Source organism: Phocoena phocoena, chromosome 1, assembly GCF_963924675.1.
Source record: "Phocoena phocoena chromosome 1, mPhoPho1.1, whole genome shotgun sequence".
In the NCBI taxonomy this organism is placed as follows: Eukaryota; Metazoa; Chordata; class Mammalia; order Artiodactyla; family Phocoenidae; genus Phocoena; species Phocoena phocoena.
The window spans coordinates 162,999,593-163,019,848 of record NC_089219.1 but is presented as its reverse complement, the minus strand read 5'-3'; the positions used below and the strand labels follow the sequence as shown (position 1 = coordinate 163,019,848).

Sequence of the window (20,256 nt, the reverse complement as noted above, 5' to 3'; positions counted from 1 at the left end):
GACACTTTAAAAATGCCTAAAAAAACTCAAAATATTCATTTAAACAACAACAACAGGTAAATTAGGAGAAGTACATGAGGAAATGTACTGGCTAAAGAAGTTGGAGAAGACAAACCCAGACAATTACTTATAAAACCCTCTAATATGGAGAAAAGTATAGCACTTGTAATTTGGAATACACAGAATTTTGTATCGCCAAAGATAAAAACCCCCAATCAAGAAAAATTCAGAATGTATTGAACGTTGGCCAACTACTATAAAATGGCTCAGGCAGAAGAGCCTTCACTTTCACTACAACAAATAGCAAATTCGATTAAAATTTTGAAAGAAATCCTCAAAGACTATCAAAAATATCTATTAAATATATGGCAACATGACTAGCCAAAACATTTAGATGAAGTTATTAAAAACTATTTTAGTGATTAAATTGAAAAGCAGTACTAGGGAAGTGAGATTAGCTCATAGCAACAAAATGGTTCTTAACTCACTGCTGCTAGTAGAATCCTGAAACTCAATCTGTTAGTAATAAGGATTTAAGGAGGGCACAATACACAGGAATTTTCTTTGCACTGTGTGGTATATAAGAGAAATATAAAATACGGTCTCTGTCTTGAAGGAGATAGGAAGACAATAGTAACACTCTTTAAATCATAAAGGAGAAAATCAAATACAAATAGTGTGGCAGGTTATATGGATGATATAGGAATTAAGAGAAGGGCATGACTACAGTGGCACTCACAGCGGAACACTGATAAACTACAGAGGGACTGAGGCTGGAGTCAGAAGGAGGTTGACAGAATAATCAAAGCACCTCTCCCTCTGATACACAAGAGCAGTGCCACAGCTCTACCATTATGATCTTGTCTCTCAAATAATCCATAACTCTTCTGAGGTGAAGAGATTTTACTTCTAACCATGATGGAGGAAAACAGATTTCCCTATTATCTTCCCCTCCATTCACTATTTTTCTCCTTTACTTACATACTGTAGGACAGTATGTGTGTGTGTTTGTGTGTGTGTGAGGGAGAAAGAGACAGAGACACAAAGAGAGAGAAAGGGGACAGAGGGAGACAGAGAAAGGGTGGTTTCAGTGTAGAGTTGGAGGGACACAGACAGTACACAGAGGTGCAAACCATAACCCTTGAGGTACTGTATGCAATTCCTAAACAATTAAACACAGAATTACCATATAATTCGGGAATTCCACTTCTTATTATACACCCAAAAAGAAGAGAAAGCAGGGACTTGAACAGATATTTGTACAGTCATGTTCAGAGCAGCATTATTATTCACAATAAACAAAAGGTGGAAGCAACCCAAGAGTCCATTTATAAATAAATGTATAAACAAAATATGGTATATACATACCGAGGAATATTGTATAAAGGTAGGAAATTCTGACACATGCTATAACATGGATGAACCTTGAATACACTATGCTAAGCGAAATAAGTCAGTCACAAAAGGACAGATATTTTATGATTCCATTTATATGAAGTTCCTAGAGTAGTCAGATTCTAAGAAACATAAAGTAGCATGGTGGATGCCAGGGACTAGTGGGTGGGAGGAATATGAGTTATTGTTTAATGGGTAAAGTAGAGATGGATGGTGGAGATGGTTGTACAGCATTGTGAATGTGCTTAGCGTCACTGAACTGTACATTGAAAAATGGTTAAAATGATGATTTTAATATTATGTACAGACCTACTAGAGAATGGACTTGAGGATATGGGGAGGGGGAAGGGTAAGCTGTGACAAAGTGAGAGAGTGGCATGGACATATATACACTACCAAATGTAAAATAGATAGCTAGTGGGAAGCAGCCACATAGCACAGGGAGATCAACTTGGTGCTTTGTGACCACCTAGAGGGGTGGGATAGGGAGGGTGGGAGGGAGGGAGACGCAAGAGGGAAGAGATATGGGAACATATGTATATGTATAACTGATTCACTTTGTTATAAAGCAGAAACTAACACACCATTGTAAAGCAATTATACTCCAATAAAGATGTAAAAAAAAAGATTAAAAAATGAATTAATGAATGATATTGAGGAGATGGAATAAAATCTAGAGTATCACTGGGACTAACACGTGACCAAGAAAACGGTGCTTGCGAAGGAAGAATACTAAAAAGAGGGATATAGCCTTTCTTACAACATTATTTTCACTGATTCTATTCCACCTCTGGGAAATGATAAAAAATAATGAGTACTCCTATAAGCACTGACTTTAGGGAGAAGGTAGGAATAAAGTAAAGGAAGGGCATTTCAACCAATAATTTAATGGTAATCAATTTCCCCAATTCGGGTGACGCCAGGGACCATTTATTTGTATGTAAGGGATGTGAGTGTGTTGGGGATTGCCTGTAAAGATACAATGTAGGAAGATACATTAGGAAGTGGTCAGAGATTTCCAAGACTGAGGTTTCATTTAGTCGTTCATTCACTCATTCATCAACAAATACTGATTTAGGGGTTTTTATGTGGCAAGCATCATTATAGGCACTTCGATATATCAATGAATAAAATACTCAAAGCCCCTGTTTTCAAGGAGCTTATAGTCTAGTGGTAAGGCAAGGGAAGTAAAGCAACATAAAATTTTAAAAATGTGTCAGTGGTGAAAAGTTTTATAGAGAAGTAAAAATTTACCAGGTGAAGAGTGTTTCCAGCAAACAAACAAGCAAAAAGAAAGAAAGAAAGAAATAGATGTTTAGACGGATAGATGAATGGATAGATAGATGGATGGATGGACAGATGGATGGATGAAAAAAATGAATGAACTGGGGGTGAAAAAAAAGAAGACTACATAAAAAAACAACAACCAAATATGTGTAAAACCTGGAGGTGATTAGGTGAAACTAAAAGTAGTTCACCATGGCTGGGATCAGTGGGTGAGGGAGTAGTAACAAAAGACAAACCTAGAGAGGAAAATACATACAAGATAATGAAGGACCCTGTAATTAGAATTGAGAAATTTTAATTTTATCCCAGAGGCAACGGGGATCCTCTGAAAACATTTAAGTATGTATGTTGAAGCTGTGATGGGATCAGATTTATATTTTAAAAGCTGGACATTATACGTAAAATAAACTAAGAAGTCTGAAATTGGAGAGAAAAAGGATGACTGGCCAGGGACAATGGAATCTGACACAGTGTGTCAGGAACATTGAAACTACTGTAAGTTCTCTGGGTTTTCTTTTTGGTTCTTATTTCACAGACTTAGAGCTGAAGAAGCCAGCAACGCAGAAATGCCAACAGAAGCAGAGAACAAAAGCTTGAACAAGGCTACTCTTTCTAGCCAAAGAACCAAGAAGAGGGCAAACTAGCAAGACAGAAAAGTTTTAGAAAATAACCACTCTGCTCAAGTTAAACACCACAGAAAACACTGTGGCCTGATGACCACCTGTGTCAGTGAAAGACAAGTGAGGAACTAGATTTCCAATCACATGAGGTTTTAATGAAGTGCCCAAACACACCGCAAGGGTAATTAGAGAAGGGGGTCCAGGATTTTCAACCCCCTTGGCTGGTAACAAGCCCCTTCCCACACACAGTGTCAGTGGAGACCACATGGGGAACCAGGACTTCCATCTCCACCCAGCATTAATGAGGATCTCCCCCTTCTCCCCATTGGGGTGGTATCAGAAAAGAGTAAGAACTTTCACCATTGCCCAGCAGTAATAAGGCCACCCCTGTCACAGTGTCAGTGGAAACCAGTCAGGGGGCTGGAACTCTCATTCCCTTCTAAGAATAACAAGGAGCCCTTCCTTGGGTGTCAAGGGAGGTCAAGTGGGGAAACTGGATTTCTACCTCAACCTGGCAGTAAGGAGATGGCAATCCCCTTCCCACTGCTGGAATGGTGTCAGGAAAAACCAGCTAAAATGGAAGGTTTAAATAAGATCCAGAGTCATTCATCAAAAATCACTCATCCTACCAAGAACTAGAAAAATCTCAACTTGAATGAGCAAAGAAAATCAATAGATGCTGACACCAAAATAACAGAGATGTCAGAATAATCTGACAAGATATTAACACAGCTATAATAAAAATGCTTCAATGAGCAATTATAAACATAGTAGAAACAAATGAATAAGTAGAAGACCTGAGCAAAGATACAGAAAGTCTCAGCAAAGAAACGGAAGATTAACAAAGAACAAAATGGGAATTTTATAAATTAATAAAATAAAAATATTGGTAGATAGATTCAGCAGCACAAAGGAGGGATCAGAGAGATCAGTGAACTGGAAGGTATAACAATAGAAATTAACCAATCTGAATAACAGGAAAGAAAAAACAGAATGGAAACAAAAATGAACAGAGCCTCAGGGACTTGTGTGATGATTTACAAAAGATCTTACACTCACATCATCAGAGTCCCAGAGAAGAGAAAATAGGCAGGTCTGTAAAAGTACTTAGAAAAATAGGGTCTAAAAAAATTCCAAAATATGGCCAAGACTCATAGACTGACAGATTCAAGAAGATGAACAAACACCAAACAGAATAAACCCAAAGAAATCCATGCCAAAACACACCATTAAACATCAGAATACTACAGAAAAAACTTGCAAGCAGCCAGAGAAAACTTCTTGCATAGGGGAAAAAAATACTCAGAATGGCAGTGAATTTCACCTCAGAAAACATGAAACTTAAAGGAAGCAGCACAGTATTTTTCAGATGCTAAAACAGAAGAACTATCAATCCAGGCTCCTATGTCCAGCATAATATTCTTTAGGAATAAAGGGAAAATCAGGACATTCTCAGATGAAGAAAAATGAAGAGAATTTGTTGGTAGCAGACCTACCTTTTAAAAGTGGCTCAAGTAAGTTCTCTAAACACAAAGCAAACAACAAAACAAGGAACTCAGTAATATCAGGAAGGAAGAAAGAGCATCATGTAAAAATATGGGTAAGTAGAATAGAACTTTTTTCCCCCCTTAAGCTTTCTAAATTATACTTCATGGTTTAAGGAAACATTATAACCTTGTCTGATGTGCTTCTAAAACATCTGAAGAGGAAATAATTGAAACAATTATATAATAAACAGGAAGAATAAACAATTGTCATCAACATAAAATAGACTGTTATATTTTATATATGCCTCACAGTGACCACAAAGCAAAAACCTTCGGTAGATAACATGAAAGAGAAGGAAATCAAAGCACCACTAAGGAAAATCATCAATTCACAAATTGATGAGAGGAAGAGAGGAAGAAATGAACAAAGGAACTATAAAATAGCCAGAAAACAATAAGATGACATTAGTAAATCCATACCTACTCAATAATTATTTTAAATATAAATGGATTAAATTTTCCAATAAAGACCTCAGGTGGCTGAATGGATTAAAAAAACAATACCCAATTATATGCTGCCTATAAGACCCACTTCAGCTTTAAGGACACACATAGGCTCAAAATCAAGGGATGGAAAAAGATATTCCATACAAATGGAAACCAAAAGAGAATAAGGGTAGCTACACTTTTATCAGACAGAAGAGAGGTTAAGTCAAAAATAAGAACAAGAGACAAAAAAAAAGTTTATTATATAATAATAAAGGGGTCAATTCATCAAGAGGATATAACTATTAAAAATTTTTATGACCCCAACATTGTAGTGCCTAAATAATATTAAGTAAATACAACATATCTGAAAAGAGAAATAGACAACAACACAATAATAGTAAGGGACTTCAATATTATACTTTCAACAATGGATACATTATCTAGACAGAAAATTGATAAGGAAACATTGGACATAACCTATACTTCAGAGCAGATGGATCTAACAGATATATACAAAACATTCCATCCAACAGCAGCACAATATACATTCTTCTCAAACACACATGGAACATTCTTCAGGATACATCAAGTTAGGTTACAAAACAAGTCTTAACAAATTTAGAAAGAATGAAATCATACCAAGGATCTTTTCCAACCACAAAGGTATAACACTAGAAACCAATAACGGGAAAGACTGGAAAAATTCACAGAAATGTGGAAATTAACACATTAGTAACCAGCCGTCAAAAAGAAATTAAAAGGGAAATTTCAAAAAAATCTTGAAACAAACAAAAATGGAAAAAATATACCAAAACTTTTGGAATGCAGCAAAAGCAGTTCTAAGAAGGAAGTTCATGGCAATAAACACCTACGGTAAAAAAACAAAACAAAACAAAACAAAGAAAAACAACCCTCAGACACCTAACTTTACACTTCAAGCAACTAAAAAAAATAATAAGGATATTTATATCAATCCTTCTCAAACTCTTTCAAAAAATAAAAGAGGGAATACTCTCAAACTCATTTTATGAGCCCAGCATTACACTGATACCACAGCCAAAAGCAAAAATCAACAAATGGGACTACATCAAATTAAAAAGCTTCTGCACAGCAGAGGAAACCATAGACAAAATTAAAAAGCAACATATGGAAAGGGAGAAAATGTTTGCAAATCAACAAATATTTGACAAGGTGTTTGTGAAAGTTAATAAAGGGAAGTCTCACTAAAATGGAGTTGGAGGGCCAGAAGGGGGAACTCTCACACAGTAACTCTCTTCATCAATTACAGGAAGAACTGTCAATTACAGTTCCAAGAATGGAATCATCAATTACAGGCCCCAACAGGAAAGACAGTACATCACATCTCCTATAAGAAATCAACTACCCCAGGAACTAAGCCAATGAGAAACCATCTTCACCCTGAACTCTCACTTTTCTCCAAAGGACTTCCATTCAAAACAACCTTTCCTGACTTCCTCATTTTTCTCTATAAAATGTTCCTCACTTTGTTTGTTAAACTTGCCTATGATTTTTGCCATGGCTTGCTTGTTCCAAACTGCAATTCTCTGCTATTCCCAAATAAACCCATTTTTTCTGGTAAAATAACTGACTTTTACTTTTAAGATCAACAAGTTGATACAGAAAATGTACAAAGAACTCATAAACTCAATGGCAAAGAAACAAACAATCCTATTAAAAAATGGGCAGAGGAGCTGAAAAGACATTTTTCTAAAGAAGACATATAAATGGCCAACATGAAAAGGTGCTCAACATCACTAATTATCAAGGAAATGTAGATCAAAACCAAAATGAAACATTATCTTGCACCTGTTAAAATGGTTTTCATTCCAAAGATAAGAAATAAAAAGTGTTGGCAAAGATGTGGTAAAAAGGGAACCCTTGTGTACTATTAGTGAGAATGTAAATTGGTGCAGCTACTATGGAAAACAGTATGGAGAGTCCTCAAAAAATTAAAAATAGAACTACCATATGATCCAGAAATTCCACTTCTGGAATTGTATATATACAATAGAATACTTTTCAGCCACAAAAATAAATCTTGCCATATGTGACAATATGGATTGGATCTTGAGGGCACTGTGCTAAGTGAAATAAATCAGACAGAGAAAGACAAATACAGTAAGATCTCACTTACACGTGGAATCTAAAACAAAAACAACAATAACAACAAACTGAACTCACAGATATAGAGAAGACTGGTGGTTGCAAGAGACGGGGGTGCAGGGTGGGTTAAAGAAGGAAAGATGGTCAAAAGGTACAAACTTCCAGTTATATAATAAATAAATACTGGGGATGTAATGTACAACGTGGTGCTATTATTACAGTTAATAATACTGTATTGTATATTTGAAAGTTGCTAAGAGAATAGATCTTACAAGTCCTCATCACGAGAAAAAAGAATATGACTATATGCAGTGATGGAAGTTAACTAATCTTACTAAGGTGACTATTTCACAATATATACAAATATTGAATCATTATGTTGTACACCTGAAACTAAGATAATGTTACGTGTCAATCATATCTCATTAAAAAGCCAAAAAACAAAAGAAGAAAACAAACTAAAAACCCAGGCAAAGGCAGTATAAAAAAAAAAAAAGAAAAATACAACAAAGATGAGTATCTCTCATGTATACAGAGTAAAAATTCCTGAACAAAACAGTGGAAATAGAATTAATATATAAAACTAATTATACACCATGACCAGGCATGTGCATATTCCAATGATTCAATATTTCAAAATCAACCAATTTAATCCACCATATTAACAGGTTAACTAAAGAAAAAACAAAACACACATGTTCATATCAATCAGTGCAGAAAAAATATTTGACAAAATTCAAACCCATTCATGATAAAACCCTTAGAAACACAGAAATAGAGGAGAGCTTCTAAATTGATGAGAGTATCTATAAAAGGCCTACAGTTAATCTTACAATTAAAGGTGAAAGACTTAATACTTTCCCTCTAAGATAGGAAAGAAAACCAGGATGTCTGTTCTCAACACTCTTCTTCAATGAAGTACTGCAAGTTCTAGCCAGTGAAATAAGGGGGAAAAAACCCAAAACATCCAGATCAGAAAGGGCAAAAGAAAACTGTTCCTATTTGCAGATGCATGATGGTCAGCACAGAAAATCCCAAGGAATCTTAAGAACAAACAAACAAAACGAAAAACCAAAAATCCCTCCTAGAACATATAAGTGAGATAGACTTATGTAAATAGGTTTTTCCGAATCCATATCACTTCTTTGAAGTGATATGGATCACTAAACATCCTAGTTGTGTCTTGTGTCTCACTGCTTTTTTAGTGCCAAAAAACTCAAATACATTCAGTGCCACTGATAATGTTTTAGTGTTGATATCAAAGCAAAGTAAATGATTCTACCTATCATATTCCTAATCTAACTTAGTTTTAAAAAGATAAAGCTACAGAAATTTGATAAAGAGATGTTTATTAGGAGGACAGCCACTTAAAAAACAGAACAGCATAAATCATGCTCAAATTTAAAATCTCCATGTGCCTTAATATTGCATTTTAAATAATACTTTTTGTAAAAGACACTGGGTTAGATCCTTCTTTTCTTCACTCATTTTGGCCTAAAACTACTTTTCTAGAGAGGTCTGACTATTCTAGCTAAAATAGTACCTTCTCTCTCTCTCTCCCCTTACACTTACTGAGATCATGTGATGCCTCTAAACCCTGCAGAAGGCTCCCATTTCACCCACAGAACAAACCAAAGACCTAACAGTCAGTAAGACTCCACTGATCAGGCAATGAGCCCTCTCCATCTGTTTATTTCTCTACCCTCATGTCCATCCATTCCACCTGCTTGCTCATTCTGCTCTAGCCTTGCTGTCCTTTTATGTTTTATTTGAACTCATGAGGCACATTTTGACAGTAGGGCCTTTGCACTGGCTGATCCGTCTGCTTGTAACATGTGTTTCCCATTTAACTGCATGGCTAGGCCCCTTAACTCCTTCAATATTTTTCTCACATGGATCACACTATTTAAAATTATAAAACACCTCATCTTACACTTTTGACCCATTCTCCTAAATCTTTTCTATTTTTAAGCACTTATCACCTTCTAACATACTGTATCATTTACAAAGTTACATAGTTATTGTTTAATGTCTGTTGTTTGCCCTCCACCCCAGCAAGGACAAAGATTTTTATCATTTTGTTTAGTACTGCATCCCAAGAGCATAAAACAACACCTAGTAGCTACTCAATAAATATTTGTTGAATGAATGGAATAAACAAATGAATGGATATAATAGGCATATCAACAATTCAAAATTAATTTTAATTAACCTACACTGAAAAATGAACTACTCATATAAATGTTTTGCCAGACAAATATCCCAAATGAATAGGTCCTCCAAAAAGTCATCTTTTTTCACTTAATTCTGGGTAAGGTGCTCCTCCTGTGTACTATGTACCTATGTTTATTTTTCTTCTGGCCTTTTCACATGTACTGCAAAAAACTATTTGTTTATCTTTTTCCAAGACCAGAACATGAACTCCTTGAAAGCAGAACCATTTTATTTGCTTTTCCCTCACTGGCACATAGCTCACATCATGTAACACATAACAGGTACTCAATAAATGTTTTGTGCGTGAATAAAACATTTAAAAATATCTACGAAACAGAATTAATAATGAATCACAGAAATTTACCTCTTAGTTGTTTCCTTAGCTTTTCAATTTCTTCTTTTAAGTTTTTGATTTCTAAATCTTTACTTGCTGTTAGGGGACCATCAGCAGTTGAATACTGCAGAGCCTGGACAGTCTGTGTTGACTCTTTAAAAAAAAAAAGAATAAAAGAAAGAATGAAAAATATGCTCATACTCTAAATTTTAAAAACTAAGAGCAATATATTTCTTTCTAGAGAAATCCTTATTTAATTGTACTGATCGAAGCATATACCTACTGACAAAAGCATGTAAACACATTAAAATTAAACCACAAAACTCCATTGCATGTTGTTAAAATTATATGTAGGAAACAGTCTACCTTCTAATATGTGAGGTTTTCAGTTTTAAATACTGTTGGTACATTCTGCCAGTGAATCAACTATTCAGCCCCCTTTCATCCTAGCATAAAATGTCATCATGTGATAACCCAACAACGTATGTCAGATGATGTATGAAAAACTGAGTCTGGTGTATGAAGAGAGGTTTAGAGATGTTAATATAGAATATGTATAAGTGCTGGCCTTCCAAATTTTATATATGAACACTGAGGCCCACCTATTGATGACTTGGCTCATCTACTTAGTTAAAATAGGGATTATTCATTTAACTTGTGGTTCTAATTAGAAGATGCAAGGTACTAAAGAAACATTAAATCTAGTGAAGCTCATTCCCAGATACCACATTAAAAAATGTGGAAAAAAAAGAAATGGTCCTAAAACAGTTACTCTGCTAGCTTACAGAGGGACCCCAAATTGTAAATCTCTACCTCACCATAATTTTTTGTTAGTACAAATCATTTACTGACCGCTTTAGATTACTAATATTATTTATATATTGCTTTATATAACTTATATATTTATATTATTTATATATATATTTAAAACTCCAAGAGACTGTGACCTTCAGAGGATGGAGATTTTCTCATTTCTCTTCATCATCTGTACAGAGGACAGTATCATGATATTCATATGCATGGTGGTCAATAAATATTTGTTAATTTGAATTAAAGATGTAAGATATACCATCTTGTGCATTCAATCATGATCTTCTACATCCAGTAAGTATTTCTTACACATTTTCTTTCGGTTCAAAACATGTTGAAAACTGGTACTTTCTGTATTTATTATTTTTAAAAGAATATCCTTCTTTTTTTTAAAGACATCTAAGTTGGGAGCAGAAAGTGGGGAGAATTAAAACATCCACTGGACATTAGTAGTTTTTTTCCTTCTACACCCCACATACTGCAGGGTATGGAGGTGGGATAGGTTTCCTTCCTCCTCTTTGTCACCTCTGTCCTCCCTATAAATCTCAGGTCTGCTAAAATGCCCATTACTTGGGTTTTTTTTTTAACTTTTTATTTTATATTGGAGTATAGTTCATTCACAACATTGTGTTAGTTTCAGGCGTACAGCAAAGTGATTCCGTTATACATATACATGTATCTATTCTTTTTCAAATTCTTTTCCCACTTAAATTTCTACAGAATATGAGGCAGAGCTCCCCGTGTAATACAGTTTGGGACTGATATGTACCCACTGCTATATTTAAAATGGATAACCAACAAGAACCTACCATATAACCCATTACCTGTTTATTACAGTTATCCACTGCCCTTCCTTCCATTACAACTCTTTTTATTATTATTTTTAGTGACTTTAACAACAAAAGAGGCGATCTATCCAACTGGCTTCACAGGCACACAAACCCCTTATGCAGACACTGTTGAGGCTGTTTACCCAGCAGCTACCCCTCTCTTCCTGCCTGTGCACCAAATTCAGGTATCAGGCTACAGTGTGCTTAGGCAAGGTAGGGTCAGCCAAAAGGAAGATGGCTTCCATCAGTCATGCCAATCTCATTCTACATTGCCAGGACTGGTTAAGAATTAGGCACGTGAACTAGTTAGAATGAATGGTACCTTGAGAGGTCCCATTAAGTGAGACATGTATGAAAGGAAATGAACCTTCCTTTTTTTTTTTTTTTTTGGTCTTTGGATGTGTGAAGTCATGAAGTCTGGAACTTTGACAGTAATGTGGAATCATGAGGGAAAAGCCAAGAAAATCACAGAGAAGCTAACCCTGATAAGAGCACATAAACTGTGTACTTCTGATTTCTTAAGTGAGATAAGAAATCTGTATTATTTAAGAATTCTATTACTTGCCGCCTAAAACAACCTAGCTGGTAGACGTCTCTCCAGCACAACCACCAAATCTATTGGTCATGCCCTAGACCTGTGGCTCTGACCTTACTTAGAAATGTGCATGGGTGTGGGGGTGGGGAGGTGGGGAATGGAGGTTGGGGTGGGCTCCTAGGAGACTGCTACAGACTTTTACTGTCTGGGGACCAATGTGAAACAGTCTCTCACATCAAAGAATTACCCTGCCCCAAATGCTTGTAGTTCACCTACTGAGAAATGCTACTGTAGATGCTGTCATTATTAATAACTATATAGCCTCCAACATCCTGATTTCAAGTAAATACTCTCTATCTCTTATATTTACAGTTTAACTTACTCTAGGGACCCCTTCAGTAATTTTTCATTCCCACCAAGAGTGCCAATCCACTGTTCCTAACACTATTTCCTTTTCTCATTTCTTCCTTATTTATCCAGGTTAGATTCCTTGGTCCATCACTACTACTGCTTTGCATACACACCTTGGATTTCTTTGCTCTTCTCTCCTCCACTGTACTTAGCCCAGAAGGCCCCAGTCTTTCCTAAATCCTACTCTCCTTCTACTCCGTGCTTTCACCTTAATAGCTGAAAGTGATGGAAGAAAGCCCAACCATTCAAAATTCATGTCTAAATAGTTTGGCAATGCCTGATGCCAACTAAAAATTGGCACTTGCCATCTGCCTCTAGCAGCCGCTGACCTTCAACACCCCCTGAAAGGAGACCAGGGTGGAGATCAAGAATGAGGCACTCAGTGCTCTGGGAAACACTGGCAGAGCATTTGCCAGATAATTTTCAGGACAGATATTTTCAGGACAAAATTTTACGAGCCCAATTCTTGCATCTTCTCACATCTAGAAAAGCACTAAAATCATTAACCATGACATCTGCTCCTCGTGACTAGCAGCAACCTTCTGCCAAAATGTGTGCTTCACTGCATGTACCCCTCTTCACTAAAATCGTATATAATACTTTCCCCCCTACCTCTTCGGAGCAGTTTCTCAGAGCTACCTGAAATGCTGTCTCCCAAGCTATAGTCCTCATTTTACCCCAAATAAAACTTGACTCACAATTCACACACTGTGCATTTTTTTCAATCAACACTGGCAATCCTAAAATATTTCCCTAGTCCATTCACTCCTCTCTCTTCTCTAAACTTACCATTTCACATCTTCTCTTTTTCTTGTCAAAAATCTAATAGGAAAAAAATCCCAAAAAGCTAACACATTCTCTACCTTCCTTATTCTCAGCTGATGACCCTGCTTTGTATTTGATTTATCATCTGTTTCCTCAAAGTGGAATGTGAGCATTGAGAGGGCAGGTATTTTTTTCTTTTTCTGTTCATTATTATATCCCCAGTCATGTGCAGAACAATTCCTGCCTAACTGGTGCTCAACAAGTAGCTAACAAATAGATGAATCAGCTTAAATGTTAACCTATGCCACTGTAAGAAATGAAACAGGTGTTAGTACCAAAAGGCAACGATCTAGTATTTTCTGGGTTTGTTTTGGGCAAATGACACCAACTGTATGTAATGACACTCTCTAAGAACAGATTAAAGAATTTAAAACATCAAAAAAACCTGGGACATAGGAACTTCTCATTCAGAATAGGATGGAGTAGGAAGTAACAGGTCATTGCTCTATCACTCCTGTTGCAAAAAGTAAAAATACACTATATAATTTGAAAAAAACTTATTTTTACAAACATCATGTATCTGGGAAAGCAAAGAGAACTAAGTAAAATACACCAGAGAGGGATGAGCCATTCTAAGGTGAAAAGGCCATGACAGCTGCCTCTTACCTCACCTCAGAATCTTATCCAATTCTGTGAGCACATGAATTGAGGGATAGTACGCTGGAAAATAAATGACAAATTCTGGAGAATGGGTGGGCTGGTGCAACAATTTGGAAACTTCAGGATCCCTAAATATGCAGTGGTATTTTCCTCATGGTATATTTGCTGTATCTGGAGACTGTATGGGAAGTTAAGAAGCTTCTAAAAGTCAGACCAAAGTCTCCTACAGTATTGAAGTATTTCAGAGACAAAGTCTTGCTTGAGGAAAAGAGCCTATTTCAAACACATGGCCCATCTAGACATTTGCCAAATTTGAAAGTGGCATGGGGTAAGAGTCTGAAGGTCAGAATAAATCTCTCACAGTTGATAGAGCAAGTCCAAACCAGGTTCCAGCTAGTTTTCCTTCATGACATTTGAAACCAGAAGTAGGTTGAATCTAATCAAAACTGCAACCCAGCCTTGTCCTAGTTCAATTCCTGACTGGACCAAAAAAAAAGGGAAAACCCTCTCTGGAGTGAAAATAACATAATAACATCATTCTCTATGTTATTTTTATTCATGATATTTGTCATACAATAAAAATTGAGACATTTGGAAAAGCAGGAAGGTGTGATCACTAATCAGAAGAAAAAACAGAAAGAGAGACACACGCAGATGGTTCAGGTGTTAAAATTAGCCGACAAGACTTTAAAATAAATATTATCAATATGTTAAAGAAAACATAGGGGAAAAAAGACAAAAGAGTGGGAAATTTCAATGCAGAACGGAAAACTATAAGAATGAATCAAATGATTATTCCTGAACTAAAAGAGACAATATTTGAAATTAAGACTCATTGAATGGGCTTAACATCAGAACAGATACAGCAGACGACAAGACAAATGAACCTGAAAGCAAGTGAGTAGAGAATATCCAAATTAAGCACAAAAAAACCTAAGAATGGAAGAAACAGGACTGAACATAAAATGAATGTGGGACACAGTCTAAGATATATGTAATTGGAGTCCCAGAAGAAGAAGCGATAGTGAATGGGGCAAAAGAAATATCTACAGAGATTGTGCTTAGAACTTTCCAAAATTGATGAAAGATATCAATCAAGATTTCAGAAGCTCAGTGAATCCCCAACAGGATTTTACATTAATACGAAAAAAGCTACACCCAGGTAGATCATAGCCAAACTGTCTGAAAGTGAAGTTAAGGAGAAATACTTAAAAGCAACCAGAGGGGAGGAAGAAAAGATACATTCAAGAGACCAAGATTAATAGCTGGCTGGCTTCTCAAATATAATGGAAGTCAGAAAACAATGAAATAATATCTATAGAGCATTGAAAGAAAAAACTGACAAGCTAGAATTCTAACCCAGCAAATATTCTTCAGAAATGAAGGCAAAATAAAGACATCTAAGGCAAACAAAAACGGAGAGATTTAGTTATAACACACACAATCATAAGAAACACTAAAGGAAGTTTTTCAGACTAAAGAAAAATGATTCTGGATGGATACATGGATCACTAGAAAGAAATAAAGAACACAAAAAGAGTAAATTTGTGGGTAAATAAAAAGATATTTTAAAAATTAATGAGTAATAAGTATTTAAAGCAAGAATAAAATAAATGTATTGAAAGGTTTACAACACAGATAGAGGTAAACTATAAAACAACAACAACATAAAGGGCTGTTATAAGGGTCTTATATTGTTTGTGAAGTGGAAAAATAAAAATTATTTAGAAGACATGTAAAGACCTAATGGGAAAAAAGGGCAAGAACCTACACAAGACTGAATATCCAAATGAACAGTAAATATTACTTATTAGAGAAATATAAATTTAAAATCAAAGCAAAACTCCACTATACAGATACCAGAATGGCTAAAATTTAAAAAGCTGACAATATCAAGTTCTAATGGGAATATACAGCAAGTGAAACTCATACATTATTAGTGAAACTATTGATGCAATCACTTTTTTTTTTTTTGCGGTACGCGGGCCTCTCACTGTTGTGGCCTCTCCCACTACGGAGCACAGGCTCCGGATGCGCAGGCCCAGCGGCCATGGCTCATGGGCCCAGCCGCTCCGCAGCACGTGGGATCCTCCTGGACCGGGGCACGAACCCGCATCCCCTCCATCGGCAGGCAGACTCCCAACCACTGTGCCACCAGGGTAGCCCTATGCAATCACCCTCGAAAACTCTTTGGCAATATTTTCTAAAGCTGAAAATATGCTATCCTATGACCCATAAATCGTACTCCTAGGTAGATATCCAAGAGAAATAACTACATATGACCATCAAGAGAAATATATAACAATATTCACAGAAGCTATGTTCATAATAGTCTATATCTGGAAATAACTCAAATGTTCAACAACAACAGCTTAGATGATATGGTCTCAATACCTGTGGTCCCCCACCAAATTCATATGTTGAAATTCTAACCCCAAAGATGATGTTATTAGGAGGTGGGGTCTTGGGAGGTGTTTAAGTTACAGTTATAAGGGCGGAGCCCTCATGAATGGGATTAATGCCTTATAAAAGAGAACCCACAGGGATCCCTAGCCCTTTCCACCAGGTGAGGGCACGGCAAGAAGGCGCTGGCTATGAATCCTCACTTGACCATGCTGGCACTTTGATCTTGGACTTCCAGCCTCCAGAACTGGGAGAAATAAATTTCTGTTGTTTATAAGCCACCCAATCTGTTGTATTTTTTAAAATAAAAGTCAGGGGTTTCCCTGGTGGCGCAGTGGTTGAGAGTCCGCCTGCCGATGCAGGGGACACGGGTTCGTGCCCCGGTCCGGGAAGATCCCACATGCCACGGAGCGGCTGGGCCCGTGAGCCATGGCCGCTGAGCCTGCATGTCCGGAGCCTGTGCTCCGCAACGGGAGAGGCCACAGCAGTGAGAGGACCGCGTACCTCAAAAAAAAAAAAAAAAAAAAAGTCAGAACTCTGACATTGGATAAATTTTTTTAGTATTTGTATACAATGTAACACTAAACAGCAGTTAAAAGAAAAGGAACTATTGATATTTACACTTGGAAAACCATGTTATTAAAAAAAGAGATACAAATGAGAACATACTGTATGAAACCATTTATATGAAGTTCAAAGGTAAAATTAATTAATGCTGAAAAAATTTAGGATAGTGTTTACTTCAGAGTTGTATGCTACAAACTGGGAAGGAGCATGATGGAACCTTATCCTACGCTAGAAATGTTCTATATACTGATTGGGGGGCAAGTTACATAAAAGTACACTAATATAAACACTTACGGGGCTTACAATTTAAAGTGAGTACTTGCACACTTTATGCATATCACCATTTAAAACTCAAAACTGAGTGACATCAGTATCATGCCCCTATGGGTCATTCCTTTCTCCTCTCCCTTCCATTTACAACTAATTGGACATCTATAACTGAACAAAATTGCTTCTGCACAGCACACCAGGACACCAGAGATACATCCATATGCGTATCCAAAAGTGGGTAGACTGGACCTCAGAGGAGGCTGCAGATCCATGGTACCGGCAACAGTGACCTCTCTAGCAGAGGAGGTAGAAAGTGAAAGTGATGAGTGAAAGTGCTGGGCTGTGAAGGCTGTGAGGGCTGCAGCTGGAGGGACCCTGTTGCTTTTCAGCAATACCTGGATTTCTGAGGGGGGTTGGGGGAAGGGTGGGAAGGAAAGAAGGCAGACAAAGAGAAATGAAGGAATGCATTTCCTACTGTCTGTCCACAGATTTCTGGACTCCTCCACTAAAAAGCCCCAGGTACTAAGCATACACCTCCTACACTCTGCCAACAGCTTTTACCATGCACACACTCCAAACTTCAGTGGAGGGTCATCTCTGGTAAGAGAAACCCAAAATTTGTGCTATAGTGCCACCTTCTGGAAAACAAAAGAAAGGCTTCTGATTGCCAAGCTGCTGAACTTAGAATCAAAGTAAAGCCTAAAGCCTTACCTAAATAAGAAAGGTGTTTGCTACTTCAAATGTCATGGCAGAGGCACAGTTCATGAAACACTATGAAAAATCATGGTAACGCAGTATCCCAAAAAAATGACAATTCTCTAGGCAACCAACTCAAAGACACAGAACATTGTAATCTAACTGATAAAGAACTCAAAATAGTTGTTATGAAGAAATTCAACAAGCTACAAGAAAACTCAGAAAGGCAACTCAGTGAACTCAGGAATAAAATTAATGAACAGAAAGAGCACTTTACCAAAGAGATTGTAATTATAAAAAAAGAACAAAACAAAAATTCTGAAGCTGAAGAATTCAATAAGTGATATGAATAGTGCATTAGAAAGCACTGGAAATAGAACAGATCAGATGGAAGAAAGAATAAGCCATATGGAGGAAAGGAATTTAGAAATGATTCAGGTGGAAGAGGAGAGAGAACTAAGTTTCTTTGTTGTTGTTTTTTTTTTTTTTTTGCGGTACGCGGGCCTCTCACTGCTGTGGCCTCTCCCGTTGCGGAGCACAGGCTCCAGACGTGCAGGCTCAGCGACCATGGCTCACGGGCCTAGCTGCTCTTCGGCATGTGGGATCTTCCTGGACCGGGGCACAAACCCGTGTCCCCTGCATCGGCAGGTGGACTCTCAACCACTGCGCCACCAGAGAAGCCCTCCTTTTTTTTTTTTTTTTAAGTGAAGAAACCCTACAAGAGCCATCAGACTCCATTTAAAAAGCCAAAATAAGAATAATGGGTATACCAGAAGGAGAAGACAGGGAGAAAGGGGCAGAGAGTTTATTTAATGAAATAATAGCTGAGAACTTCCCAAACCTGGGGAAAAAACCAGACATACAAATCTATGAAGCCAATAGAACACTTTGCTATCTCAATGCAAAAAAAAGAACTTTTCCAGCACACATTATAATGAAACTGTCAAAAGTACAGCAGAAACTAACACAACATTGTAAAGCAACTATACTCCAATTAAAAAAAAAGTCAATGCTAAAGAAAGAATTTTAAAGGCAACCAGGGAACAAAAGAAAGTATCCTCCAAAGGAAGCCCCATTAGGCGATAAGCAGATTTCTCAGCAGAAACTCTATAGGCCAGGGGAGAGTGGAATAACATACTCAAAGTATTGAAAGATAAAAGTTGCCAGCCAAGAATACTCTATCTGGCAAAGTTATTCTTCAGATATGAAGGAGAAATAAAGGCTTTCCACATAAATAAAAGCTGAGGGAGTTCACCACCACTAGACCTGTCTTACAAGAAATGCTGAAAGGAGCTCTTCAAGCTGAAACAAAAAAGTTGAAAGTACACAAAACTCTGATTAAGGTGATAAATAGACAGTCAGAATTAGAAAATTGTAACTGTATTTTACAGTAGTGTGTTAAACAATTATAGCATAAATGTTAAAGAAAAAGAGCATTAAAAATTACTGTACTACAATTTGGTAGCAAATTCACAGCATAAAAAGTGATCATCTGTGACATCAAAAATCTAAAAGGAGATGTAAAAGGATGAAACCTTTACAGGTGAATGAAGATAAGTTGCTATAGGCAGAAAAAGGACTATTTTATCAATTAGATATTTTATGTAAACCTCATGGTAAAGACAAAGCGAAAATCTAAAAGAGAGACATGAGACGTAAAAAAGGGGACAGTGAGCAAATCACCATGGAAAATCATCAACTTACAAAGGTAGACAAAAAAAAGAAGGGGAAAAAAAAAAGAACCAATGGAGATACAAAATAACCAGAAGGCAAAAGACCAATGGCAATAGTAAGTCCTTACATACCAATAACCGCCCTAAATGTAAAGGGACTGAATTCACCAATCAAAAGGCACAGAGCGGATGGAAAAAAAATCAAGTTCCAACTATATGCTGCCTACAGGAGACTCATTTCAGCTCTAAAGACAAGTAAGCTCAAAGTGAAGGGATGGAAGATGATATTCCAAGCAGAAACCAAAACAAAGTGGGCGTGGCTATACTTATGTCAGACAAAATATACTCAGGCCAAAGACAGTAACAAGAGACAAAGAAGGTCATTATATATAATGATAAAGGGGTCAATAAATCAAGAAGATATAACAATTGTTAATATATATGCTCCAAACACCCGAGCACAGAAATATATTAAGCAAATACTAACAAACCCTAAGAGAGAAATAGACAACAACAGAATAATAGTAGGGGACATCAATATGCCACTATCACCAATGGATAAATTGTACAGCCAGAAAATCAATAAGGAAGCATTGGAATTGAACCATCTTTAGAACAAACAGATTTAACAGACATATACAGAACATTCCTTCCAGCAGCAGCAGAATACACATTCTGCTCAAGTG

The 20,256-nt window shown here is 36.7% G+C and overlaps 1 protein-coding gene across 7 annotated transcripts in view; it reads right to left on the bottom strand.

The window, feature by feature from the left end:
• CDC42BPA (CDC42 binding protein kinase alpha) overlaps positions 1–20,256 on the bottom strand; it is a 323,215-nt gene that overhangs the window by 122,214 nt on the left and 180,745 nt on the right. For all 7 annotated transcript variants that reach the window (XM_065875747.1, XM_065875718.1, XM_065875737.1 and 4 more), the window contains exon 11: positions 9,981–10,103. In XM_065875747.1, the coding sequence (XP_065731819.1) occupies positions 9,981–10,103 (123 nt within the window). The remainder of the gene's footprint in view (positions 1–9,980; positions 10,104–20,256) is intronic.